Source organism: Nicotiana tabacum, chromosome 15 (genome assembly GCF_000715075.1).
Source record: "Nicotiana tabacum cultivar K326 chromosome 15, ASM71507v2, whole genome shotgun sequence".
NCBI classification, from domain to species: domain Eukaryota; kingdom Viridiplantae; phylum Streptophyta; class Magnoliopsida; order Solanales; family Solanaceae; genus Nicotiana; species Nicotiana tabacum.
Window position 1 is genome coordinate 121,708,167 of NC_134094.1, and position 27,362 is coordinate 121,735,528.

General features: G+C 38.0%; 1 protein-coding gene across 1 annotated transcript; it reads left to right on the forward strand.

The window, feature by feature from the left end:
- The first annotated feature begins 20,027 nt into the window (after positions 1-20,027).
- LOC107807185 (factor of DNA methylation 1-like) lies at positions 20,028-25,341 on the forward strand. The gene is made up of 7 exons (XM_075231218.1): positions 20,028-20,199; positions 21,532-22,423; positions 22,798-22,979; positions 23,223-23,312; positions 23,570-23,857; positions 24,004-24,222; positions 24,797-25,341. Exons 2-7 carry the CDS (start codon positions 21,532-21,534, stop codon positions 25,022-25,024), a joined length of 1,899 nt encoding a protein of 632 aa, XP_075087319.1. The 5' UTR covers positions 20,028-20,199; the 3' UTR covers positions 25,025-25,341.
- Positions 25,342-27,362: the final 2,021 nt, after the last annotated feature.

Below are 27,362 nucleotides of genomic sequence, written 5' to 3' on the forward strand. Positions count from 1 at the left end.
ACCCTTCGTGCATTAACACTCACAATATGGCACGACATCACCCTTCGTGTATTAACGCTCTCCCTTACCATAATGTAATGGACAAATAACAACAGGGAGATAGAATAACAAGTACAAGCCTTACTTCAACAATTGATTCCACAATATCAACCTCAACTTTGTAATCAATACTCAATTATCACCAGAAGATCCGTAAACATGATAAGAATGATCAATTTAACAATACTAGTCTAAACACGAAAAACATGAACAAAGGAAGCTATAATTGCAAGAACCAAGCCCCACCCGCATGCTTTAACCTGACTAAAATGCATAAGTACTCGTCACCTCACATATACGTTGTTCCCCAACATTTAAACATGTAGCAAATAGATAAAACTATCCTATTGACACAAGTCAAGATTAACCACGACACTTACCTCGCTCTAAAGACCAAACTCAAAGCTCAACCACGGTTTTTCCTTTAGAATCCACCTCCAAACCACTCGTATCTATCCACAAACGACTCAACAATATCAATTATTTCTAAAGGAATCAATTATAATGCATAAATTTATATTCCCCAAACTTTTTCCCAAAAAAGTCAAAAATCGACTTGGGCCCGCTTGGTCAAAACTCGAGGTTCGGACCAAAATTAATTTACCCGTTCACCCCCCGAGCCTTATATAATTAGTTTCGGAATCCGACCCCAAATTGAGGTCTAAATCCTCAAATTTGCAAAACCAACCCCAAATCTTCCTCAATCCCAAGTTTTCTACCATGAAAGAACAAAGATTAGGGCTAGAAATTAAATGGGTGATGATAGAAATGGAAGAAAATGAGCTAAAGAGTACAAACCTATGAATTGATGTTGAGTTTTCTCTTCAAAATTGCACCTAGGCCGAGATCTAATGGAGAATTTATGAAAAATGGGTAAAATCCCCTTTTTGAAATGTTTTAAGGTCTGGGCGTCAGGACTTCTTTGCGTTCGCAAAGGGCATGCCGCGTTCGCGATGAGCAGCAGCCCAAATGGCTTTCACGTTTGCGAGTTCCTCTTTGCGTTCGCGAAGCCTGTTCTGCCCTGGCCTTCGCATTCGCGAGCCAGTGCTCGCGTTCGTGAAGAAGAACGAATGTCCCCTCCCTCAGGTCCCTCAATCTTCGCGTTCGCGAGAAGCCGGTCTCGTTCGCGAAGGGTAATGCCCACATTGCTTCGCGTTCGCGACCCGTCTACCGCATTCGCGATGAAGAAAATCTTCCCCAGCCCAGTTCACTCTTCGCGTTCGCGAGAGTACCTTCGCGAACGCGAAGAAGAACACACCAGATATCAGCTGAAGCAAAACATCATATTTTTCTAAGTCCAATTCACCATGTAGCCTATGCGAAACTCACCCGAGCCCTCGGGGCTCCGAACCAAACATGTACACAAATCCTAAAATATCGTACGAACTAGCTCGCATGATCAAAACACTAAAATAACGCCTAGAACTATGAATCGGACACCAAATCAAATGCAAATTTTCAAAAAAACTTTAAAACTTCTATTTTCACAACTGAACGTTTGAATCATGTCAAACTAACTTTGTTTCTCACCAAATTTCACAGACAAGTCATAAATATAATAATGGACCTGTACCGGGATACGAAACCAAAATATGGACCCGGTATCAACAAGACCAAACATCAGTATATTCTATTAATCATTAAACTTTCAAACTTTTAATGTTTCAAAAAAATTCCATATCTCGAGCTAGGGACCTCGGAATTTGATTCTGGGCATACGCACAGGTTCCAAATTATGATACGAACCTACCGGGATCGTCAAAATACGGATTCGTGTCTGTTTACTCAAAATATTGACCAAAGTCAACTTTAATTAATTTTTAGGGCAGAAATTCTTATTTTTCTCAGTTTTTAACATAAAAGCTTTCCGAAAGAACACCCGGACTGTGCACGCAAATCGAGAAAGGCCAAAATGAGGTTTTTGAGACCTTGAAACACAGTATTTGGTTCTAAAATATAAGATGACCTATCTAGTCATCACATTCTCCACCTCTAAAACAATTGTTCGCCCTCGAACGGACATAGAAAAGTACCTGAGCTGGTGAAAAGATGTGGATATCCACTCCGCATATCTTACTCGGACTCCCAAGTAGCTTCCTCAACGGGCTAACCTCTCCACTGCACTCGAACTGAAGGATAACTCTTAGACCTCAGTTGTCGAACCTGCCGGGCTAGAATAGCCATCGGCTCCTCCTCGTAAGTCAAATCCTTGTCCAACTGGACAGAGCTGAAATCTAACACGTGGGACGGATCACCGTGATACTTCCGAAGCATGGACACGTGGAACACCGGATGAACTACTGATAACCCCGGTGGCAACGTAAGCCTGTAAGCCACCTCTCCCACTCTCTCCAGAATCTCAAAAGGTCTGATATACCTAGGGCTCAACTTGCCCTTCTTTCTGAACCTCATTACACCCTTCATGGGTGATACCCGAAGCAACACTCTCTCTCTGACCATGAATGCAACATCATGAACTCTACGGTCAGCATAACTCTTCTGCCTGGTCTGAGCTGTGCGAAGTCAATCCTGAATAATCTTGACCTTATCCAAGGCATCGTATACTAGATCTGTACCCAACAACTGAGCATCTCCCGGCTCGAACCACCCAACTGGCGACCGACACTACCTACCGTATAATGCCTCATAGGGAGCCATCTGAATGCTCGACTTGTAGTTGTTGTTGTACGCGAACTCTGCAAGAGGCAAGAATTGATCCCACAATCCTCCAAAGTCTATAACACATGTGCGGAGCATATCCTCCAAGATCTGAATAGTGCGCTTGGACTGTCCATCCGTCTAAGGATGAAACACTATTCTCAACTCAACCCGCGTACCCAACTCACGTTGTACTGCCCTCCATAAGTGCGAGGTGAACTGCGTACCTCGATCAGAAATGATAGACACGGGCACACCAAGAAGACGCACGATCTCGCAGATGTAAATCTCTGCCAACTGCTCCGAAGAATAGGTAACTGCCACAGGAATGAAATGTGCTGACTTAGTCAGCCTGTCCACAATGACCCAAACAGCATCGAACTTCCTCTGAGTCCGTGGGAGTCCAACAACGAAGTCCATAGTGATACGCTCCCACTTCCACTGAGGAATCTCTATCTGCTGACGCAAACCACCGAGTCTCTAATGCTCATACTTTACTTGCTGACAATTTAGACACCGAGCTACATAAGCAACTATATCCTTCTTCATCATCCTCCACTAATAATGTTGCCACAAGTCCTGATACATCTTGGCAGCGCCCGGATGAATAGAATACCGGGAACTATGGGCCTCCTCAAGAATCAACTCACAAAGTCGATCACATTAGGCACACAAACACGACCCTGCATCCTCAAAACTTCGTCATCTCCATCAATAACCTACTTGGCACCACCATGCCGCACTGTGTCCCTAAGGACCAACAAATGAGGGTCACCATACTGCCAATCTCTGATGCGCTCAAACAAAGAAGATCGGGCGACTGTACAAGCTAGAACACGGTTGGGATCTGAAATATCCAACCTTACAAACTGGTTGGCTAAAGTCTAAACATCTGATGCAAGTGACCTCTCACCGACTGGAATGAACGCAAGGCTGCCCATACTCGTTGCCTTTCTACTCAAGGCATCGGCTACCACATTTGCCTTCCCGGGTGGTACAAAATAGTGATATCATAGTCTTTAAATAGTTCCAACCACCTCCTCTACCTCAAATTGAGATCCTTTTGCTTGAACAAATACTGAAGGCTCTAATGATCCGTGAAAACCTCACATGACACACCGTAAAGATAGTGCCTCCAAATCTTCAGCGCATGAACAATGGTTGCCAACTCTAAGTCATGGACATGGTAATTCTTCTCATGAACCTTCAATTGTCGTGACGCATATGCAATCATCCTGCCCTCCTGCATCAATACCGCACCAAGCCCAACACGAGACGCATCACAATAAACCGTATAAGATCTTGAATCTATGGGCAACACCAACACCGGCGCTGTAGTCAAAGCAGTCTTGAGCTTCTGAAAGCTCGCCTCACACTCATCTGACCATCTGAACGGGGCACCCTTCTGGGTCAACCTGGTCAACGGGGCTATTATAGATGAAAACCCCTTCACAAATCAACGGTAATAGCCCGCCAAACCCAAGAAACTCCTGATCTCCGTAGCTGAAATGGGTCTATGCTAGTTCTGAACTGCCTGAATCTTCTTAGGATCTACCTAAATGCCCTTTGCTGATACAACGTGCCCCAAGAAATCGAGTGAATCCAACCAAAACTCACACTTTGAAAAGTTAGCATATAACTGGCTGGCTCTTAGAGTCTGAAGTACAATCCTAAGATGCTACTCATGCTCCTCTCGACTACGGGAGTAGATCAAGATATCATCAATAAACACGATCACAAAGGAGTCCAAATGAGGCTTGAACACTCGGTTCATCAAATCCATGAATGCTGCTGGGGCATTTGTCAACCTAAAGGACATTACAAGAAATTCATAATACCTATACCGAGTCCGAAAAGCTTCTTAGGGACATCAGATGCTCTAATCCTCAACTGATGGTAGCCATATCTCAAATCAATCTTCGAAAACACCTTGGTACCCAAGCTGATCAAATAAGTCATCAATCCTCGGTAATGGATACTTGTTCTTGATGGTGACTTTGTTCAACTGTCGATAATCTATGTGCATCCTCATCGATCCATCCTTCTTCTTCACAAACAACACAGGTGCACCCCAGGGCGAGACATTAGGTCTAATGAAGCCCTTATCAAGCAAATCTTGCAACTGTTCCTTCAATTCTTTCAACTCTAGCAGGGCCATACGGTATGGTGTAATGGAAATGGGCTGAGTGCCCAGAGCCAAATCAATATAAAAATCAATATCCCTGTCGGGTGGCATCCCCAGCAGGTCTGCAAGAAACACCTCTGGAAACTCACGAACAACTGGTACTGAATCCATGGAAGGAACCTCCACACTAGAATCGCGAACATAAGTCAAATAAGCTAGACACCCCTTCTCGACCATACGTCGAGCCTTCATATAAGAGATAGCACTACCGGTAGAATGGCTAGGAGTCCCCCTCCACTCTAATCGAGGCAACCCCGGCAAGGCTAAGGTCACCGTCTTGGCGTGACAATCCAATATAGAGTGATAAGGTGACAGCCAATCCATACCCAAGATAACATAAAGATCAATAATATCTAGAAGTAGAAGATCTACACTAGTCTCAAGACTCCCTGTCAATGCAGAATAATAATAGATATCTGAAATAAATAAACTACAAATCAAATAATTACAACTCCCAAAACTCGGTAGAAATAAGTCACAATCTTCTAAGAATTTATCCTCAATGTCTCTATATATATCAAGGTCTAAAGAAAATAAGGAAGCAGCATGATAAAGATAGAAGGGAACTACAGAGTCTGCGGACGCTGGCAGATATACCTCGAAGTCTCCGTACACCGGTAACTCACTAATGTCTGGGCTGGTAAGATGTACCTGGATATACACAAAAAGATGTGCAGAAGTAGTATGAGTACACCACAGCGGTACCCAGTAAGTGCCAAGCCTAACTTCGGTAGAGTAGTGACGAGATCAGGTCAGGCCCTACTGGAAAAAAACAAATAATGGCATGGTAAAATGTTTAACAATATAATAAGATAAAATGACAATGGAAATGAGTCAAGTAGTATGTCACCATTTAATTACACCAAATAATGGAAATTAATACATCGCGGAAACAAAACAGAATTCTTTTCAACTTTAAGAAAATCACAACAATAATCAAAGGCAACTGCGGCCATGAATCAATATCAACAAGGGCACTCCTGAGGAATCGCCTCGTAGTCCCAAATCATAAATAAATTCACAATATCTCATTTCCTTATATCACCGCGGGATCCTTCACAATTTATTTAAAGAAAATATTTTTTTTTCGAAATAGCATCCCGCGTTTTTAGCCACCCTTATCACATTGCATGTCTTCTAGTAGTTTCTCCTACTAGCCACGCGTATCAAGCCACCCTTATCTCACCGCATGTGTTTCAATACCCAGACCTTATACCACCGCATGCGTATCAATTTCACAATATATCACAATTTGCACCTCAAGTGTCCAATATTTCAATTTGCCCAAATAAATCAACAACAATATTTTTCCATAATAAAGAGCTCACGGCTCATGCCAAAATAATCCAACAATAATATTTTTCCACAATAAAGAGCTCACGGCTCCATCACAATGAGCACGAAAATCTCACAAAATATTCGTGAATAAATAACTCAACAAAATAATATTTCAAAATTTTAATACGTTGGTTCAATATCAAATTTAAAATGTCAAATAATTCATATTAATAATATTTAATTTAAAGAAAATCACCCTTCAAATAATGCACAGAATAAAAGAAACCAAGTTTCAACTAAACAGGTAAAAGAATTAGCAGAAAAAGGTCGAGCAAATTTAAAGTATAAACATTTTAATCAATGATGAAGAATATAACAAGGTAAAATTATTTAATTAATATGCAACAACGATATATACAATTTAAAGATATAATCTTTCACATTTAGCCTATGTACACAATTGTAACCTCGTATACATGACTTTCAACATATTTCAATTTATCACTTTAATATTAATCCTAGGGAAAATTTCCCCCACACAAGGTTAGACAAGTCACTTACCTCGACTTGCTCCAATTTAACCAAGTAGTATGCCTTTTCCTCGATTTTTCGACTCCGATCGACTCGAATCTAGTCATAATTAATTCGACACAGTCAACAAAAATTATAGAATCAATTCCATAAGAAAATACTATATTATTCGAAAACAATCCGAAATTAATTCAAAAATTGCCCGTGGGACCCTCAAATCCTCAAATCTATCCAAGAGGGTTTTCAAATTTTTCCAACTTAAATCACCAATTAATTGTTAAAAACAGTGATGGATTCGGGTAATCAAACCAAGATTGACTTAAGAATACTTACCTCAATGTTTTCTCCGAAAAGCTCCCAAATATCGCCTCAATCTGAGCTCCAAATCGTTAAAAATGGGAACTTAAACTTTCTGCCCAGGATTTTTCTTCTATGGGATCGCGGCCAAAGGCACGCGATCGCGAAGAACAAAATAAGGTTGCCCAGAATTAAGCTTATGCAATCGCGGATAACTCCACGCAATCGTGAAACACAACATTCCTAGACCTACGCGATCGCAGACTCATCCACGCGATCGCGAAGGGTTAAGCGCGTGGACCAGGTTCTGCCTCGTTTCCTCTTCGCGAACGCGGTCTTAGCCACGCGTTCGCATAACACAGCTTGCCAAACCTACGCGATCGCGGACTCGCCCATGCGATTGCATAGCAAAAAATTTCAGCTGCCCAATTAACTCTACGCGATCGCATACCTTCTCACGCGATCGCGTAGAAGGAAACCAGAACCTGTAGAAACCAGAACTTCATCTATCAAGCCAAGTCCAACAATGATCCGTTAGGTATCCGAAACTCACCTGATCCCCTCGGGACCTCAAACAAATATACCAACAAGGCCTAATACATCATATGAACTTAGTCGAGTCTATAAATCACATCAAACAACACTAAAAACAGGAATCCCGCATAGATTTAAGCCTAATGAACTGTGAAATTTTCAATTTCTACAAACAACGCCAGAACCTATCAAATCAAGTCTGATTGACCTCAAATATTACACGCAAGTCATAAATGACATAACGGGGCTATAAAAATTTCCGGAACTGGATTCCAACCCCGATATCAAAAAATTAACTCCCCGGTCAAACTTCCAAACTTAAATTCCTATTTTAGCCATTTCAAGCCTAGTTTAACTACGGACTTCCAAATAAAATTTCGAACACGCTCCTAAGTCCAGAATCACCATACGGAGCTATTGGAGTCATCAAAATTCTATCCAGGGTCATTTTCTCAAAATTTTGACCGAAGTCAAACTTAGCATTTTAAAGCCAACTTAAGGAACCAAGTGTTCCGATTTCAACCCGAACACTTCCAAATCCCGAACCAACCATTCCCGCAAGTCATAATTTATAAAAGCACATACATGGAGTTTTATTTAGGGGAACGGGTTTCTAAAAGTCAAAATGATCGGTTGGGTCATTATACTCCCAATGGTGACCGCACACGAATGATAAACATGATCTACAATAATAGCATCTCCCACAAGTGTGGACACATACACAGGAGCACTCAAAGTATCATGAGGCACAACCAAATATTAAGAAAAATAGTATGACACGTAGGAATAAGTAGAACTGAAGCATCTCTACTACAAACTGAAACAGTACCTGTGATAACAACGTCAGATAACTCAGCCTCAGGCCTGGCTTGCAAAGCATAACACCGGGGATGGTCCCCATCACCTTGAACTATGTCTTTGGGATGGCCTCTAGCTGGCTGGCCTCTACCTTTAGCTTCATGGCCCCTACCTTTGGCTGGCTAAGCATGTGGTGCAGCAACTGGTGCCGGAACCATGGCACGAGAACCCTGATGCTGTGAGTTGCCTGATGCCTGAGGGCAAAATCTAGCAATGTGCCTCGGATCACCACAAGTATAACAGGACCCCGGTTGTTGTGACTGCTGACCCTGAAACTGACCATGTCGACCTGATTAACCACCCTGAAAACTCTGGAGCAGAGGTTCACTAATAGGAGCTGGTGGTGCACTCTAGGCTAGCTGGTCGGAATAAGGCATATGAGGGCGACGACCACCTGAGGCACTGTGGGATGCCTGGAGTGCTGAATGAAATGGCCTGGGAGGATGGCCTCTACCAAAAGTACCCCTGCCTCCAGATAAGGCACCGCTGAACCCCCCGGAATGACGTGGTCTCTTGTCAGACCCCTGAACTCCATGAGCAAGAACTATCTCGACTCGCCTGGCGACATTGGCAATCGCCTGGAAAGACATCTCACTCCCGGTTTCCTTAGCCATCTGCAATCTGATAGGCTGAGCAAGTACGTCAATAAACCTCCTCACCTCTCTCTCTCTCTCGGTAGGAAGTAGAAGAAGGGCATGATGGGCCAAATCCACAAAACGGATCTCATACTAAGTAACAGTCATACTGCCATGCTGGAGATGCTCGAACTGATGGCGATGTTCCTCTCTCAATGTGATAGGGAGAAACTTCTCTAGGAAGAGCTGAGAGAACCGGTCCCAAGTAAGAGCAGGCGATCCAGCTGGTCTGGTCAACAAATAATCTCTCCACCATTTCTAGGCGAAACCAGTCATCTGAAATCCAGCAAAGTCGATCCCATTGGTCTCCACTATACCCATGTTTCGTAGCACCTCATGGCAGTTGTCAAGATACTCCTGGGGATCCTCTGAAGGAGCACCCCTGAAGTGAATTGGGAAAAGCTTGGTAAACCTATCCAATATCCATAAAGCCTCAGAAGACATAACTGACCCATCGCCGGCCTGTGCCGCAACAACCGGCTGAACTACTCTGGCTAGCTGAGCTGCTGGAGTCTGATACTGGGGAGCCATCTGCTCCGGAGTGTGAGTAGCAGGAGTCTGTGCTCCTTCTCCCACCTTAGAGACGGCTGGTTCCATGGGAAATGTACCAGTCTGGGCCACACTCTCCATAAGGACCACCAAATGGACCAAAGCATCCTAAAGCACAGGGGTGGCAATGAACCCCTCTGGTACCTGAGCTGGCCTGCAAGGAACAGTCTGGGCTGGAACCTCCTCATAAAACTCTACCTGAGGCTCCACCGCTGGTGCTGCTGCTCGAGCTCTAGGCTGAGCTCTGCCCTTGCCTCGGCCTCTAGCATGACCTCGGTCTTGACCTCTGCCCCTCGTAGGAGCTTTTACTTGAGGCTCTGGTTGCTGCTCAGCAGAAGATGCGGTACGTGTTCTCGCCATCTACGGAAGGACAAGAATAGAAGAGTTCAATCAGCAATGATAGAATAAAATCACACGACAGAGAAGAATAGAAGTGAAATTTGTTCCTAAACTTCATAGCCTCTAGAAGATAAGTACAGACGTTTCCGTACCGATCCTCCAGACTCTACTAAGCCAGCTCGTGAATTGTGAGACCTAGGCAACCCAGTGCTCTGATACCAACTTGTCACGACCCGAAATTCTCACCGTTGGGACCGTGATAGTGCCTAACATTCCACTTGCTAGGCAAGCCGATGTTAGAGAATTATTAAGTCAATCCTTATTCAATTCAGTAAATAACACCAAATAAGCAAAAATGAAATACAGCGAATGCGGAATAATATAAAAACTTCATTAATTACTACCACCCGGATCTGGAGTCACAATTCAAGAACTTCTAGGATTTACCACAAGTATAAGTCTGAAAGAAAATATAATTGTTTGAATGAAAGAAACAGTAAAGAAAAACAAAGAAAAGATAGATGGGGACTTCAAGGTCTGCGAACGCCAACAGATCTACCTTGAGTCTCCGATGAACCAGTCCGAGCTGCTACGCCTCTCGATCAGCTGGGACTAATACCAAAATCTGCACAGGAAGTGCAGAGTGCAGTATCAGTACAACCGACCCTATGTACTTTTAAGTGTCAAGCCTAATCTCGACGAAGTAGTGGAGTGTCTATGACAAGACACCTACATAACAAACTTGTGCAATTTAACAGTATATGCACAAATAACAGTTAAACATGTACATTTTGGAGGGGGAACATACTGAGGGGAATACGATATACAGAACTACAGCAGAATGATAACTTGAACAGCCAATATATTATGAACCAATAAGAACAAGTAAATACATTAGAGGAAAAATTCACAGCATCACCCTTCATGCTTTTACTCTCAACCTCACCATAAAATCAATAGAATTGGCACGGCATCACCCTTCGTGCATTAACTCTCATAACATGGCACGGCATCACCCTTCGTGCATTAATACTCACAATGTGGTACGGCATCACCCTTCGTGCATTAATACTCACGATATGGCACGGCATCACCCTTCGTGCATTAACACTCACAATATGGCACGGCATCACCCTTCGTACATTAACACTCTCCCTTACCATAATACAATGAACAGATAACAGCAGGGAGATAGAATAACAAGTACAAGCCTTACTTCAATATTTGGTTCCACAATATCAGCCTCAACTTCGTAATCAATACTCAATTATCACCAGAAGATCTGTAAACATGATAAGAACAATCAATTTAACAATACTAGTCTAAACACGGATAACATGAACAAAGGAAGCTATAATTGCAAGAAACCAAGCCCCACCTGCATGCTTTAACCCGACTACAATGCATAAGTACTCGTCACCTCACATATACATTGTTCCCCAATATTTAAACATGTAGCAAATAGACAAAATTATCCTATTCCCTCAAGTTAAGGTTAACCACGACATTTACCTCGCTCTGAAGACCAAACTCAAAGCTCAACCACGGTTTTTCCTTTAGAATCCACCTCTAAACCACTCGTATCTATCTACAAACGACTCAACAATATCAATTATTGCTAAAGGAATTAATTACAATGCATAAATTTAGATTTCCCAAACTATCTCCCAAAAAGTCAAAAATCGACCCCGGGCCCGCTTGGTCAAAATTCGAGGCTCAGACCAAAATTCATTTACCCGTTTATCCCCGATCCCGATTATATAATTAGTTTCAGAATCTGACCACAAATTGAGGCCTAAATCCCCAAATTTGCAAAAAAAATCCAATTCTTCCTCAATCCCTAGTTTTCTACCATGAAAGAACAAAGATTAGGGCTAGGAATTTAATGGGTGATGATAGAAATGGAAGAAAATGAGTTAAAGAGTACAAACCTATGAATTGATGTTGAATTTTCTCTTCAAAATCTCACCTAGGCTGAGCTCTAATGGAGAGTTTATGAAAAATGGGTAAAATCCCATTTTTGAAATGTTTTAAGGTCTGGGCGTCATGCCTTCTTCGCGTTCGCGAAGGGCCTGCCGCGTTCGCGATGAGCAGCAGTCCAAATGGCTTTCGCGTTCACGAGTTCCTCTTCGCGTTCGCGAAGGCTGTTCCCCCCTGGCCTCCGCGTTAGCGAGCTAGTGCTCGCGTTCGCGTAGAAGAACGAGTGTCCCCTCCCCCAGATCCCTCAAGCTTCGCGTTTGCGAGAAGCTGGTCGCGTTCGCGGTGAAGAAAATCTTCCCCAGTCCAATTCACTCTTTGTGTTCGCGAGAGTACCTTCGCGAACGCGAAGAAGAACACACCAGATATCAGCTGAAGCAAAACATCAGATTTTTCTAAGTTCAATTCACCCTGTAGCCTATCCGAAACTCACCCGAGCCCTCGGGGCTCTGAACCAAACATTCACACAAGTCCTAAAATATCATACGAACTCGCTCGCGCGATCAAAATACCAAAATAACGCCTAGAACTATGAATCCTATACCAAATCAAATAAAATTTTCAAGAAAACTTTAAAACTTCTATTTTCACAACAGAACGTCCAAATCACGTTAAACTAACTCCGTTTCTCACAAAATTTCACAGACAAGTCATAAATATAATAATGGACTTGTACCAGATTTCGGAACTAAAATACGGACTCGGTATCAACAAGACCAAATATCAGTAAATTCAAAAAATCATTAAACTTTTAATTTTTCATCAAAATTCCATATCTCGAGCTAGGAATCTCGGAATTCGATTCCGGGCATACGCCCAGGTCCCAAATTATGATACGGACCTATTGGAACCGTCAAAATATGGATCTGGGTCCGTTTACTCAAAACGTTGATCGAAATTAACTCAAATTAATTTTTAGGGCAGAAATTCTTATTTTTCTCAGTTTTTAACATAAAAGCTTTTCAGAAGAATACCCGAACTGCGCATGTAAATCGAAGAAAGCAAAAATGAGGTTTTTGAGACTTCAAAACATAGAATTTGGTTCTAAAATATAAGATGACCTATCGGGTCATCATAGTAAGACAAATGGTATTTTTCAGACTTGGATAGAAGTTTTAGACTCCATTAAAGATTTGGAAAAACCTCTCTTTAAAGATTTTAATGATTTCACTAAAGCATTAGATTACGCAAGGGGAATATTAGGACCAAATTACTATATTTCTCCAGCATTAAGATAAAACCCAGAAAAAACCCCTCAATACAATATCCAAAAAGACACATACAAGATATTTTTTTGTGACCATTGTTCATCAATGACTGAAGCTTTCAAAAGACTTAACCAAAAGAATGAGTCCTTGGAACAAGAAAAAGCGAGACTAATGGAACAGGTAAACATATTAGAACAGAGACTGCAGGCAATAAAGTTTGAATTAATACAATCACAGACGCAAGTTATCTCCCAGCCAAGGTACAATTCACAACAATTGAGTTCATGGTACAATTCACAACAATTGAGTTCCCCATCTCAATCTCAAAATAAAATGGATGAGAAGGGTGTGCATTCCCCACTGAATATAATAAAATTAACTGTATCAGATAAAGATACAACTAGTCTTGTTCAAACGGTAGCCGATAAAGACTCATCAAATCTGTTTACGGCTGTCACTTTGCCAAAAAGTGAAGATGAAGGCTCATCAAACCAACTGAGAAGGAGACTACCTAAAACACTGCTACAAGGAGAAGTCTCAAGAAAGAAAGGGATAATTACAAAAAAAAAATTGATAAAATAGAAAGTATAGCTAAGAAGACATTAGAAAGATTCTTTCAAGACAAAGAAAAATAAGACAAACATGTTATCAGAAATCCCAATTCAAATCCTAGTCCAGAAATGTTCCAAAGAAATTCTAGTCCAAATCATAGTCAAAAAATAAATCCTAGTCCATAAATGTCCCAAAGATCAGGAGAAGATGTGAATTATGAAGATGAAAATTACCCGAAGAACTACCTAAATTATCAAGATACTCAAGATCCAAATGATGACTCGGGATGAGCTTCGACTCAATAGCTCTACATAATCTCGACACATAAAAAAAAATAAACAAACCCCAGTCAACAATAATTAAAAGAAAAAGATAGAGATGAAAAGCAGTAGAAAAAGCTGATATGAAGGAAGCTGATATAAAGGACAATAATACAAGAGACGAAAATGACATAAAGGAAAGAAGACAAAAAGTTCAAAGACAATAATGCAAAAGAAGAAAACAATGCAAAAGATAAAAATGACATAAAGAAAGATTCATAAAACGGATGACAAATAAAAGAAGGAATCTTTCTTTAAGCTATATATATATATATATATATATATATATATATATATATATATATATATATATATAGTTTCTTCTTTCTGAAAATGAAAAAGTGGTCGGGCATAAAGTGAGAGAATTGATGAATCGAAGTTCTCAACTTACTTTTCCTATTCAAGGGAACGATGGTTTTCAACTATAAGTTCCAAGTCTTTGAGTATTGAACATTTCTGATTTCGTTACCTTTTTTCTAACGTCATAATAATCTTTTTAATATCATAATTTTCATGAGGGCCCCTACAATTTTTACATTGGCTCAAGAGGCTGAGTTAAATTTAGTTCCACGAATTCCTGAATACAAAATTCCATAAAGCCCCAGCGATTTGGAGCATTGAAGTTCCATCTCTCGGTTCAACTACCTTGTGCGGAAAAATTAGGTAAAAACGTATAATCTGTTGAATATAGTATGTACATGATACTTTGATATCCTGTCTAAATAACAGGAAGGGGATAAATACAAGACATCAAACCCAAAGGATAAAGGATATGCAGCCAGCAAAACACATAATGAAAGTAAATGAATGATAATAAAAATAAAAAGATTCTAAAAGAAGATGTTTACTAGAAGAAAATGGAGAAATGTATGAAAATGTAATGGAAATAACAAATTAGTGGGTTTCAAACAAACAAAAATGAAATGTGAGAGCAACAACTTGTGTAACAAAAATCAAACAATAGCCAAGGTAGCTGTTTCATAAAGAAAAGCAGCAGCGGCCAATGATGAATGCTAAATATGGCAAAAATCTATACTTTGTAAATATGAGATGATTTCCACTATACAGGATGTTTATTAAGAAAGTGCTGATTTTGTTCAAAAAATATTTTTAGTTATTTAATTATTTTCAATCAAATACTATTAGAGAAAAGCTTTTGGTTTTTATTAAATATTACAACAACAATAACAACATACCCAGTATAATCCCACTAAATTTTTATTATATATTAAAGGTTAAAATAGCTTTCGGGCTCTTCACATAACTAAGCAATATTAAAAAACATAATACATCTTGATAGCAGCAAACTTAATATATCAATAGTAGCAATAAAAATATTTCTTCTATAGCATATCCTAACCAAAACCGAAACCCCAACAATATGCCTAAGATCTCGCACATTTGTAACATAAGGATTTGTCTTATTTATCTCCTAAGCTTCCTTAATCCCCAACCCTATCGATTCCATTCCTTTTTATCTTTTTATATAATACATATATTATTTAACATTTATTTGACTAATTATATATTTTTTGATGGGAAAAGGTCCAAAATTGTCTCTCTACTATTGTATAATGTTTATATTTGTCCCATGTTATATTTTTCGTCTATTTTCGCCCCTACCGTTAACAAACTCTTCAAATTTGCCCCTAACCCTAACGGCCCTACACTGTGGCAGCTGACCCCTCCAATTTTTGTCCATGTCTAATGCCAAGTCATATTTAAAATAATAATAATAATAATAAAAAGCTGCAAAGTCAAATGGCCCTAGGGAGGGGAACTATTGATTTGTCTTAGTTAATTCATTAACGGGAAAATGGCCAGATTTGTCCCTCTACTTTAGTAAATTGTCCACATTTATACCTAGCTCTACTATCGATCCAAATAAGTCTCTACCGTTAAGAAAGTAGACAAAAACACCCCTAACCCTAACGGCTGTCCACTATGACAAAGGACCCCACAATAAAAATGCCACGTAATTAAATAACTCACCCTTACCTTTTTTTGTTAATATTTCTTTTTCATTTTAAATTCTTTTTTTTCCTTTTCTTTTTTTCTTTATCTCTTTCCCTACCATCGGAATCCCTTCCCTTTCTCTCCCTCCCCAGTTGTCGTCCACCATTATAGTGAAAAATTTTATCAGGAAAAATGGTCCCTCTCTCCTATAGCAGTTGCTTGTGCCGGCAATATCAACCGCCCGGCTAACCTCTAGAAACAATCTCTCTCTCCCTCCTACTATATCCGCCTGTCACCTACCAAAACATATTCACCACCACTATAAATCAGATCCGTCTGAACACTACCAGAAGCTACCAGACTCAAAAACTCTTTGACTACGATTCACCTTCTTTGCCTACCCATATTCAGATCCTGGTCAAAAAATTAAAATGCCGGCGAGCACCATTGGCCCCAAAAATAGTAGATTGGAAAAACACAAACACACACATAGATCTGTACAAAAATCATAAAGATACGATGGAAGTGGCTCCACCATTATTATATTGCCGGAAGTTGCTCTGGCATCTATCGTTATTGGTAACAGCATCTTGATATCTTCCCCTTTGACTTTGTCTTGTTTCGGTTGCGGCCCCCTGTCGTTGTGCATTTTGGCCTGTAATTTTTGGTCAACTTTGTTTTCCTTGATACTATACATTATGGTTGAAAAGTTGTTATCTACTTTACGTTGGTTTGCAATATTTTCTTTCACACTATTTTGTTGGTTCATTTCTTTAATAGATACTCCTAATCTAAATAAAACTATACAGTTTATTAACCAAACCAACGGAAAGAGCAAGCAATTTCAGTTTTTGAGTTCTTTTTGTTTTAAGAAACAGTGAAGACTAGCAATTTTAACAAATGAAGACTAGCGATTTTTTGAAATGTGAGAGAAAGACGATAGAGGTTGAAAGTGGTGGTGGAAGGTTAGTGGTTCAAGGTGGAGGACGATGGTTCAAGGTGCTGCCGCAAAGTTTTAGATATCTAATTCTTTCATGGGTTTAGTGGTTAAGGCTGCTCTAATGGTGGAGGGCAAGAGATTCATATGTTCGAGAAAATAAGAGAGAAAAAGAAGAAAATAAAAAAGAATAAAAATTTAGAATTAATTACGTGGCATTTTTTTTATTGTGGGGTCCTTTGCCACAGTGGACAGCCATTAGAGTTGGGGTATTTTTGTCTACTTTCTTAACGATAAAGACTTATTTGGACCGATAGTAAAACTAGGTATAAACGTGGATAATTTACTAAAGTAGAGGGACAAATCTGGCATTTTTCCCTTCATTAACTGATTCACACTCATAGAAACAAACAAGCCAAAAAGATGGGACAAAACTTTAAAATTGGGGTTCAACGGGATCTCATTAATCAGCCTTAGTGCTCACCCCCTCCCACCACACGCGTCGTCCTCATCACCATCAACACACTTCATCTCCCCCATAATTTTTTATTTATTTTTAACCATTTTCTTTTTATTCCTTTTTTAATTTTACTTTTTTCCCTTAATTCAAAAAATGATTCTCACATGATTGATACAAATTATTTTCAAACCTACCACCATTCAATATTAGAACACTACTTCCAAAAGAAATTTTCAAATCTCAAAATCTTCAAGTTCAACAATGGTGAAGCCGATGAACCGCGTTTAAAGTTGATTTTCAACTGAGTTTTAAAAAATTTCAGTCCCATAACAGTTACCAAATCAATCCTCAAAGTTTAATTCAACCTCATATGTAGAAAATTCCAACCCAAGATAGGGCTTTAAATTTTCGATAATGTGCTTTCAAATCTCTTACATGAATTTGATCCAGCACTAACGAACGCATGAATTTAATTCAAAATCTAAAAATTTAATTATTATCATGTTAATTTATTTTGGCTAGATTGTTTGCTCGATTTTCTAGTTTTGAGTGAAATTAGTCCGAAGGAGGTGACATGGTGTTTTGATGAGGAAGAAAGAGATGTAAAGTAAAAGAGAAAGAAAATAGAATAAAAATGGAACTAAAAATGGAAAATAAACAGATTTGGAGGGGAATGGGTCTGGTGTGGATTAAAAATTGGTAGATTTTAAGTTGAAAATGGATATTAAAATTAGGTGTGAGTGAATGGCCCCATAAACTTGACCCATTCTATGGTGAATGACATGGTGTCATCTTACTTGGCATCTGACATGGACAAAAATTGGAAGGGACCAGCTGCCACAGTGTAGGGGCGTTAGGGTTAGGGATAAATTTGAAGAGTTTGTTAACGGTAGGGACGGAAAAGGACGAAAAGTATAACGGGTGACAAATGTAAATAATCCCCAACCCTATCGATTCCATTCCTTTTTATCTTTTTAGATAATACATATATTATTTAACATGTATTTGACTAATTTTATAATTTTTGGTTTATGATTTCTTTCATGTTTGTATATTTAAATCTTAATGATATATAATAAGTATATTAATTTTGACATTGTAAATATTACACAAATATATTAAATATATAGGGTGTATATTTAGAGTAATTAAGTTTTATACCGTAAATATTCTACAAATATACTAGATATATGAATAGGTTTTTTCTTGAAGATTTTCATATTTATGGTTTATTTCTAGTTTAAACATTTTATATCTTAAACATATCATGAACATCCCATAAAAAAAATTCCAGCTAAATACATTAATTATATACAAGATATAAACAAAAAATGTATGCATATTTTAGTTGAAAAAATATAAGGTATATTTGTCGTATAACTCAAAACATCTAGTGATCACACTATCCTTTAGAAGGGTGAAATATCACTTAGATTAATCCGTAACCAAAAGCAATATCGGCAGTGATAGTAAACCTATATCGTTTGGTACGAGTTATACGAAGGTATATTGCTAGTATAAAAATTTAATATAATCTTAATACTTTATTTTGTTAGCAAATTTGGTATAAGTTATCCTGGAATTATAATTAGTACCGGAATAATTTATACCTTATAGAGGGTGGGGTAATTAGTGTCGGAATTATACCTTCTTTTTATAAATTATGTAATTATCATTTTTAATACAACATACCAAACAGTCGATAAAAAATAATATTAGGATAACTAATCCCAGCATAACTAATTATAGTATAACTTATCCTGGCATAAGTCGTATTCAAACCAAACGACCCCAAGGTTGTTAATAGCACCCCCTCCCTCACCATCCATGTAATATGCAACCAAGCCATATTACGACAAGCTTTCAGGGCAGCCGCAGTCAAAACCTTATATTTAGTTGAAAAAATATAAGGTATATATATTATTACTTATATAAAAAATAAGCAAAAATATTTAAATTTATTTATGATATGTAAGAATGGAGATGGAAGATGGCAACAACAAGGGGGGGGTTGCCGTTACAAAGGAGTGAAAATTGAAAAGTTTTACTATAATGATGAGAGAGAAAGGATAATATTATTAGGATAAAACTGACTCCTTAATTTGAGGGTCAGTTTATTTTTAAAATATTTGAAGGATGCTAGAATTGTAAAAGAAATTGCCATTAATGGAATACATGAAGAATAATATTATTAATGAAAATAATATTAAATAAATGATTGTGCATGTAAAATCTCCTCTTATATTTAGGAATAAGTTTAAAGTAGCTTTTTCAATATATTTCTGAGCAGTTTTGGTCTTTTAAGATTGTAAAATATGAATATTTTTTGTCTTTATCAAATATTTAGCAAATTATATTTGCTAGATTTGACAGAAATGGAAAAAAAAAAGTATTTCACGAGAACTCACATGTGTAATTTTTATAGTTTTTATTTATTTCTAGAATTTGGTACACTTTGGTGCAATTCTTTTTGTCTATCTTTGGCGTCTGATGTAATTTTTTCTATTGCAGTTTCTAGAATTTTTCTTAGTTCTCGCTTTATCAAACAAAAAGAGTTTCTTAATATTTTTCGGAGACCAAAAATGTTCATATTTGAGAAACATAATGATCAAAAACTACTTAAGAATATAATTTAGGTACTATTTTGAATCTATCCCAAACATAAGGGACCATTTTTGTTATTTTCTCCAATAATATCATGCCATGCCTCGGAAATTACACACAGCAAACTCTCCCTGTCCATTTTATAGGGTTTCCTCTTACTCCTCGGGAGAATACTGCCGGAGCTCCGGTGATCACCACTGTCACCGGCGAAGGAAAGTTCATTTCCATCCTGAAACTCAGTCATTTCCTTGACGGAGGTTTCCCAATCGATTTGGTAAAAAGGTATGAAAATGTAGAAAAAGTGGACTTCTTTTCTCTCAATTTTGTTACTTTTTTACTTGCAGTGTCTGTTTTTTGCAACGAATTTGTTGTAATTGTTTCTTGCTTCCTGCTCATCTGAAACAGTGACAGTTCTCTCTTCTTCTTTTTTTTTGCTTCCTTTTGGGTTATATCTAACTACTCAAGCTAGCTAGGGTTGACTATATGAATCCTTATTCCGCATTATTGTGTTTATTTCATCCAAATTATAAATAATTCATCTTAAAGGACAAATTAGGGATCCTCAAAATTAGATAGATGCTTGGACTGTGAGTTGATGTTGAAAACAATAAGAGTATTTGAAGTTAAAGTTGGAAAGAAGTCTATGGAAGTTTGAAATTGTGTTTACACATGAACTTATGTTTATCAAAGCTGTAGATTTGTCGTCAAAGCTCGTATCTCACTTGAAATGCACATTCAAACCAGTATTCTGATACAGTCAAAGCATGAATTTTGATATTATTTTTTGATAAGAAACTGAGATATCTTTTTGATGTAAAAACCAGCAATAAGGGATGCTGGAGAAATGTACATTCAAAAGGAGAGAACTTTACAAAGTGTGTAGAGAGTAAAGAAAATCAATCATGGCTTCAGATTCTAAAACATCGACCCTATCCATATTTATGCCAAAAGTTGAGCAAAGATAAACACTTGTATATAAGGTTAATAACATTGCTCTTCTTCACTTCTAAACTCTAGCATTTCTTTCCTTCCAAATCACCCACCAAAGTACTGCCAGTATAATGTTCCAGATTCGAAATGATTCTTTAGACAAAACCCTTTTATGCCATGCATGAAGAATGTCCAAAGCAGAATTTGAAGAACGCCACCGGATGCCCAAGCATTTAAAAAAGAAATTCCAGATTTGATTGGAATTAAGGGTGCTTCTTACTCAAGATAATGTGTGCAATAGATGCTACTTATCCCTGGCAGAAGACAAAAATGTAGATCATTTATTTATGCACTTTCCAGTAACTAACAGTGTTTGGGAAATGTTTTTATGAGTTTGGAATTGTTTGGGGGAAGCTTATGTTAGTCGGGGAAGGTGGAGAGTTATGGACTCTTATGTACACTAATCTACACCATCCCTGATGGTTATTAACTCCTTTATCTCTAGTTTTCTGTGCTTGTCAGTCTTTTGCCTGTGTGTATTTGTATCCTCTGCCACCATGTGCTGCTCATCTTCTGGTATATATTTTCCTGAAGTTGCTTGTTGGCTTTTAACTTAATTTGCTTGTTATTTGTCTGTATTATGTTCTTCTCTGAAAATTGACTCTTGCTTTGTGTTTCAATCAGATGAGCAGCTCAGATGAGGAATCAGATTTCAGTGATTCTGAGATTAATGATTATATAGAGAAACCTTATCAAGAACTGAGAACTGGAAAATACAAAGTGAAGGGTCCAAATGGGTCTCTCAGATGCCCCTTTTGTGCTGGGAGGAAGAAGCAAGATTACAAATACAATGAACTGCTTCAACATGCTTCTGGTGCAGGTAAAGGTGCTCGTTTAGGTGCAAAACAAAAAGCAAACCACTTGGCTCTTGCAAAGTACTTGGAATCTGACCTAGCTAATGAGGCTGAGCCAGTACCCCCACGTGCTGTCACACCAGAGCGCACAGAAGCTGAGCAAACAGAAGTATTTTGCTGGCCTTGGACTGCAGTTGTTGTCAATATATCAAAAGAAACAGCAGATGGAGAATCTGTGGACGACAAGGAGTATTGGTTGAAAAAATTTTCCTTGTATAAGCCCTTGGAAATTGTGCTTTTCCATGATAACCAAGCGCTGGTGTCTGAAGCTATTGTGACTTTTGATAGGAATTGGACTGGTTTCAATAATGCAATGGAATTTGAGAAATCCTTTGAAGCCAGGCGCTGCAGTAAAAAAGAATGGTGTGCCCATAAAAGTTGCCCCAGTTCAAATATTTATGGATGGGTTACTCGGGAAGATGATTTTAGAGCAGAAGGGGCAATAGGAGAATATCTCCGTGGAAAGGGGGAGTTAAAGACTATATCTGACCTGATCAAGGAAGAAACCCAGGATAGGAATAAGGTCGTAGCTACTCTAGCTAACGAGATTGATATGGAAAATGAAAATCTGGATGAGCTGCAGATACAGTTTAATTTAAAGACGTTGTCTCTTAGGCAGATGCTTGAGGAGAAAGACATACTACATCGTTCTTTCTTTGAAGGTTCCCAGTCATAAACCCATCCATTTTACTATTTTCATTTGACTTTGCAATTATATGTGATAATTATGTTCCTTCTTTTATGTGTTAGGAAATTGACATTTTCCACTGATATGATGAGAGTATTTGGACTTGAAATTATACATCACACATGTTCTCTATTGACGTGTTTCCTTTGTTTCTACATGTCAATTACTTTTAAATGTCTCCAGGATTGCTTTAAAAGAATTCTAAGGAATTCTAGGCCATCGGTTTGATATAAATCAGGAATTCAAGAAAGTCTTATTCTGGAGAAAGAAATGGGACTAGTATTTTTGTATTTTGTGGTTAAAGAAACTGCTATCGTGCCTCCTGTATAACTGATATCTAAAATACAGAAACAAGGAAGATGCAACGCCTTGCTCGGGAGCATGTACAGAAGGTCCTACATGAGCAGGAGATGTTAAGTGTAGAGCTGGAGAGGAAGAAGAAGCAGCTAGATATTTGGAGCAGAGAATTGAACAAACGTGAGACCTTAACTGAAAGAGAAAAGCAAAAGCTGGATGAGGAGAAGCAAAAGGTGATCAAAGTTCTAATATCAGTCAAAGTTGTCTGATATTTTACATTATTATAATGTAGGTAGTTACACTCTTCTGGATTTTGGTTGTCAGCTTACGTACGGCTGTATATTGTGTGAAGTAGAATAATATGCTGAAGCTTCCTGTTCTTGTTTAGAAGAATTTGTTCTGGAAAATACATTCAATGCTTTTCAATTCACTTGCTTACATTTGAAGGATCCTGAACATCGTTTGTGGATTTTCAGAATGACGTAAGAAACTCTGCACTTCAAATGGCCTCTGCAGAACAAAGGAAAGCTGATGAGAATGTGTTGAGACTAGTTGAAGAACATAAGGTGCTGCATTTATAACCCCGTCTCCCTCTCTCCCCCCTCCCGTCTGTGTACGCGCGCGCGCGCGCACACACACACACACACACACACATATATATATATATATATATATATATATATATATATATATATAAAATTGTGTTATACATTTCCTCCCACAAAAACCTGGCAATGGGGTTTTCTGCTACTGTTCTTTACAAATAGTCTTCACTCGAGTTATTTCAATACTGTTTTAGTCATTAGTGCTTTTACATGTGCAGAGAGAGAAGGAGGAAGCTTTGAGAAAGATACTTGAGCTAGAAAGAGAGAATGATACCAAGCAGAAGCTGGAAATGGAAATTGCAGAACTTAAAGGAAAACTAGAAGTTATGAAGCATCTAGGAGGTGACGACGATGCAGCTGTGCAAAATAAAATCAAGGAGATGAACGAGGAGCTGGTTGGGAAAATGGAAGAAATGGAAGACTTGGAATCCTTGAATCAAACCCTTCTAGCGAAGGAGCGCAGGAGTAATGATGAGCTACAAGATGCTCGGCGCACATTAATTACGGTATGATTCAGTATTAATGGCACTATGACAGTAAGATTTTTATGTTATGAGATGCGGTTAAAAACCTTGTTTGGTGTTGGAGCTTCTTCTTGTTAAAGCACACTGCTTATTGGCTGCTTAATCATTATCAATTATCATCTTTTTAGGGATTGAATGAGCTCTTGACCAGCGGGCGCTCCCATATTGGGATAAGAAGAATGGGGGAAATCGAGTCAAAAGCTTTTCAGAATGCATGCAAGCAAAGGTTCCCAAATGAGGAAGCTGAGATCAAGGCTTTAGAACTGTGTTCTCTTTGGCAGGAAAAAATAAAAGACTCTGATTGGCATCCATTTAAAACTTTCATGGTTGACGAGTCCAAGGCTGAGGTTTGTCCCTTATGCCTATTTGTTTTATTATGTTACTGCTGCCAATATTATTCCTTTTAGGTTAAGAGCTGTGCATTGCACATAAAGGTATGACGCTTAAAGAAAGGAGGATTTTTTTTGAGAAGGTAAAGCAACTTTTTTAATGTGAGGAAATTCCCATATGCCATATACAAGAAGTATATCAATAGTTAGAGAGCCTACACAAAAATATGTTTCTCTACAACATACACCCAATCTCATGTACAAATATAAACCTCATGGATTTACTAAAAAGAATGAGGGACTTCTCTTGCTGGCTATTAGCTTCATGGTCTTCTCAATGACGGTCATCTTTTATCCTTGGGTAAAGGTGGCAAAACTTAATTAGACCATAATCTTTAGTTACGTAAGGTAGTAGCAAAAAAACAGAAAACCAAACCCCTTTTTGATGCCAGCCAAAAGAGAATAGTTGTGAACCTGTCCCCTAAATTTACTATCCTAACTGCTCCACAACAATCTGAAAGAGAGAGAAGCATATTTCTTGTCATGTTGGCAGCCATATTGAGTATCTAATTAATTTTGCAACTAACTGCAGAAAGTGATCGATGAGGATGATGAAGCGCTAAAAAAGCTCAAGGAGGAATGGGGGGATGAAATTTACAATGCGGTAACTGAAGCTCTAAAGGAGATTGAGGAATACAATCCCAGTGGCAGATATGTGATCCCTGAGATGTGGAATTCCAAGGAACAAAGGAAGGCCACACTAAAGGAAGCAATCAGCTTCATTTTCAAGCAATTGAAGACACATAAGAGGAAGAGATGATAACAAGGTGCTCATATATTGTCTTCCATTTCAAATGGAATATCTGCTTACATCTTCACTTGCTCTGTTTCATGCATTGTAGTGCAGTGTCTTGTTAGTGGTTCATTACATAGTTGCTGATGATGTAGGAGACTCTTTGGCAACAGATGCTATGAGAGTTTACGTGGTGGAAATTGGACATCTCACTATGAAATTAGTACGTTGCTAGCGCTCAAGTATTCTTCGTGGTGGTTGTAAAATCTGTATCTCTGACTAGTAGTGAAAGATGATTTCCCATGTGGTTGGAGTAAGGACGTTCTAAGTTGATGATTGCTGAATCTCAGATTAGCAAACGTGTGAAATTGAAAACTAGAAGTCCTTTTTTTTTGTTTGAGTTGATATTATGTTTGCTTGGGGACAAGCTACATACCATGATTGGATCCTAGGGCTTTGGTTCAATAGAAAAGGTAGTACAACCCGAGACGTCATGAGTTTGAATCCGATCTAGTGAATCTAACTGTTTTTCTAAGTGGAAAGAGGGTAGATGGGTGGGTCTATTATCTACCTAGTAAAGTTGGAAAGAATGGAATTCTGTTTTTAACCCAAAAAGAAAAAGGTGCTACATAACATGAAATGTTCAACACCTATTATATTATATATACCCAAAAATAATTCCTCTTGGAATTAAGAGAGGGAATGATGGGAGAAAACAAGACTGCCCGGAGCGTGATTTAAGTTTGTTCCTGGAGTTGCTATTATGTACGCTGATATTGGTCCATGTCAGAAGAATGTGTAGAGTATTCAGTCTCTTAAGAGAAAACTGCCTTTGATATTCTCGCCTGACCGCTCTATATTATAATTTACTTTAGTGTATATGCATCTCTGCACCTAGGGATGGCAATGTTGCGATGCGGGTGCGGGCCGGTGCGAGTTTGGACGTATGCGGGTGCGGGGTGATGTGGGTTAAAATAAAAGAAATTTAATTCTTTGTGGTTGCGGGAGTGAGTTTAAATTTTTTACGAAATTACAGATTTTCAAGTTCTCTGTGTTTGTTGTTATGGAATTTATTCTCACTTTTCCTTCATCTGTTATGGATGAATTAATAGAATCTTTATTGATAAGAACAAAATGTTTTAATTTTTGGGATTTTTTCCTTCCCATACAATATTTGAAATTTATTTACCAAAATTGTCCTAATTTTGTATATTACCCGTCCTAAACAAGGATTATTTATAAATTGTATACATTTCACTTTAAAAGGCTCTCAATCCATTATTAGTGCCATAAATTGGGGAATATTTTGCTTGAAAAAAAGGCATAACTATATTGGAGGAGTATAGTTTCACACTTTTCCCTTTCCTGATCAACTATATTTTTTAAAAAAGAAAAGAAAAGAAAGCAAACAGATGGGAGAGTACAAAATAAGCAATACTTGTAAGCAAATGTCACCCTAATTGTATTTCTGGGGTGTCTTGTTATTTAGCCGTGTACATGGAGTTTTCTATTTTTATCCTTATATTTTTCCAATTTTTCGTAGTCTCATTGGTCTTTTTTTATTGCATTCTCAATTTCTCAGATTTATCATCTTCCCAAGTTTCACAATTTCACATGCATGATTAATCATTTCTCTTTATATATTTTATATCATCAAACGAGGTGCGCAAATTTGTTGCATTTTAAACTTTAATCGACAGCCTTTAGCTCTAAGTTAAAAGGCACACATAAAAAAAGACGATGCACAAAATTTCAACAATTTTTTTAACTTCAACTTCAAAATATTCTTTTTCTTTCTTCAACTGAAAAATCTGAAAAAACTTGAGCATTGCTACTATTTCACCTCTGCCTCCAGAAAAGGAGGACCTATTAATTTACCAACAAAAGAAATCAACTGACATCTATAAGTTGGGGCAAAAGTGAGCACAAAGTTAATCAGAAAAAGAAAGAAAATAAATCTAAAACACAACTTATTCGGCAGGGACTTCTTTCATGACAACACAAGCCCTAGTTTACAAAAATCAATGCCTTTAATCAACACATCCTATTTCGAGAAAAGAATAATGCATGGTACAACATCATACAAATTAAAAATAAATTTCATACAAATTTAGTATAAAATTTGATATATCTACAACAATATACATAATAAAAATAAATTTCATACAACTAATTATACAATATACAACTTATCTACAACTTTCATACATTCTTCTTACCAGTTAAATACAACTACAACATCATACAACTTAAATACAATTTTCATATAAATTTAATACAATATGTCTTTTGTATATTTTGTATATATTTTGTATCTGATTTGTATATATTTTGTATGTGCTGTGTGCTTCTTCCTCTCTAAGAT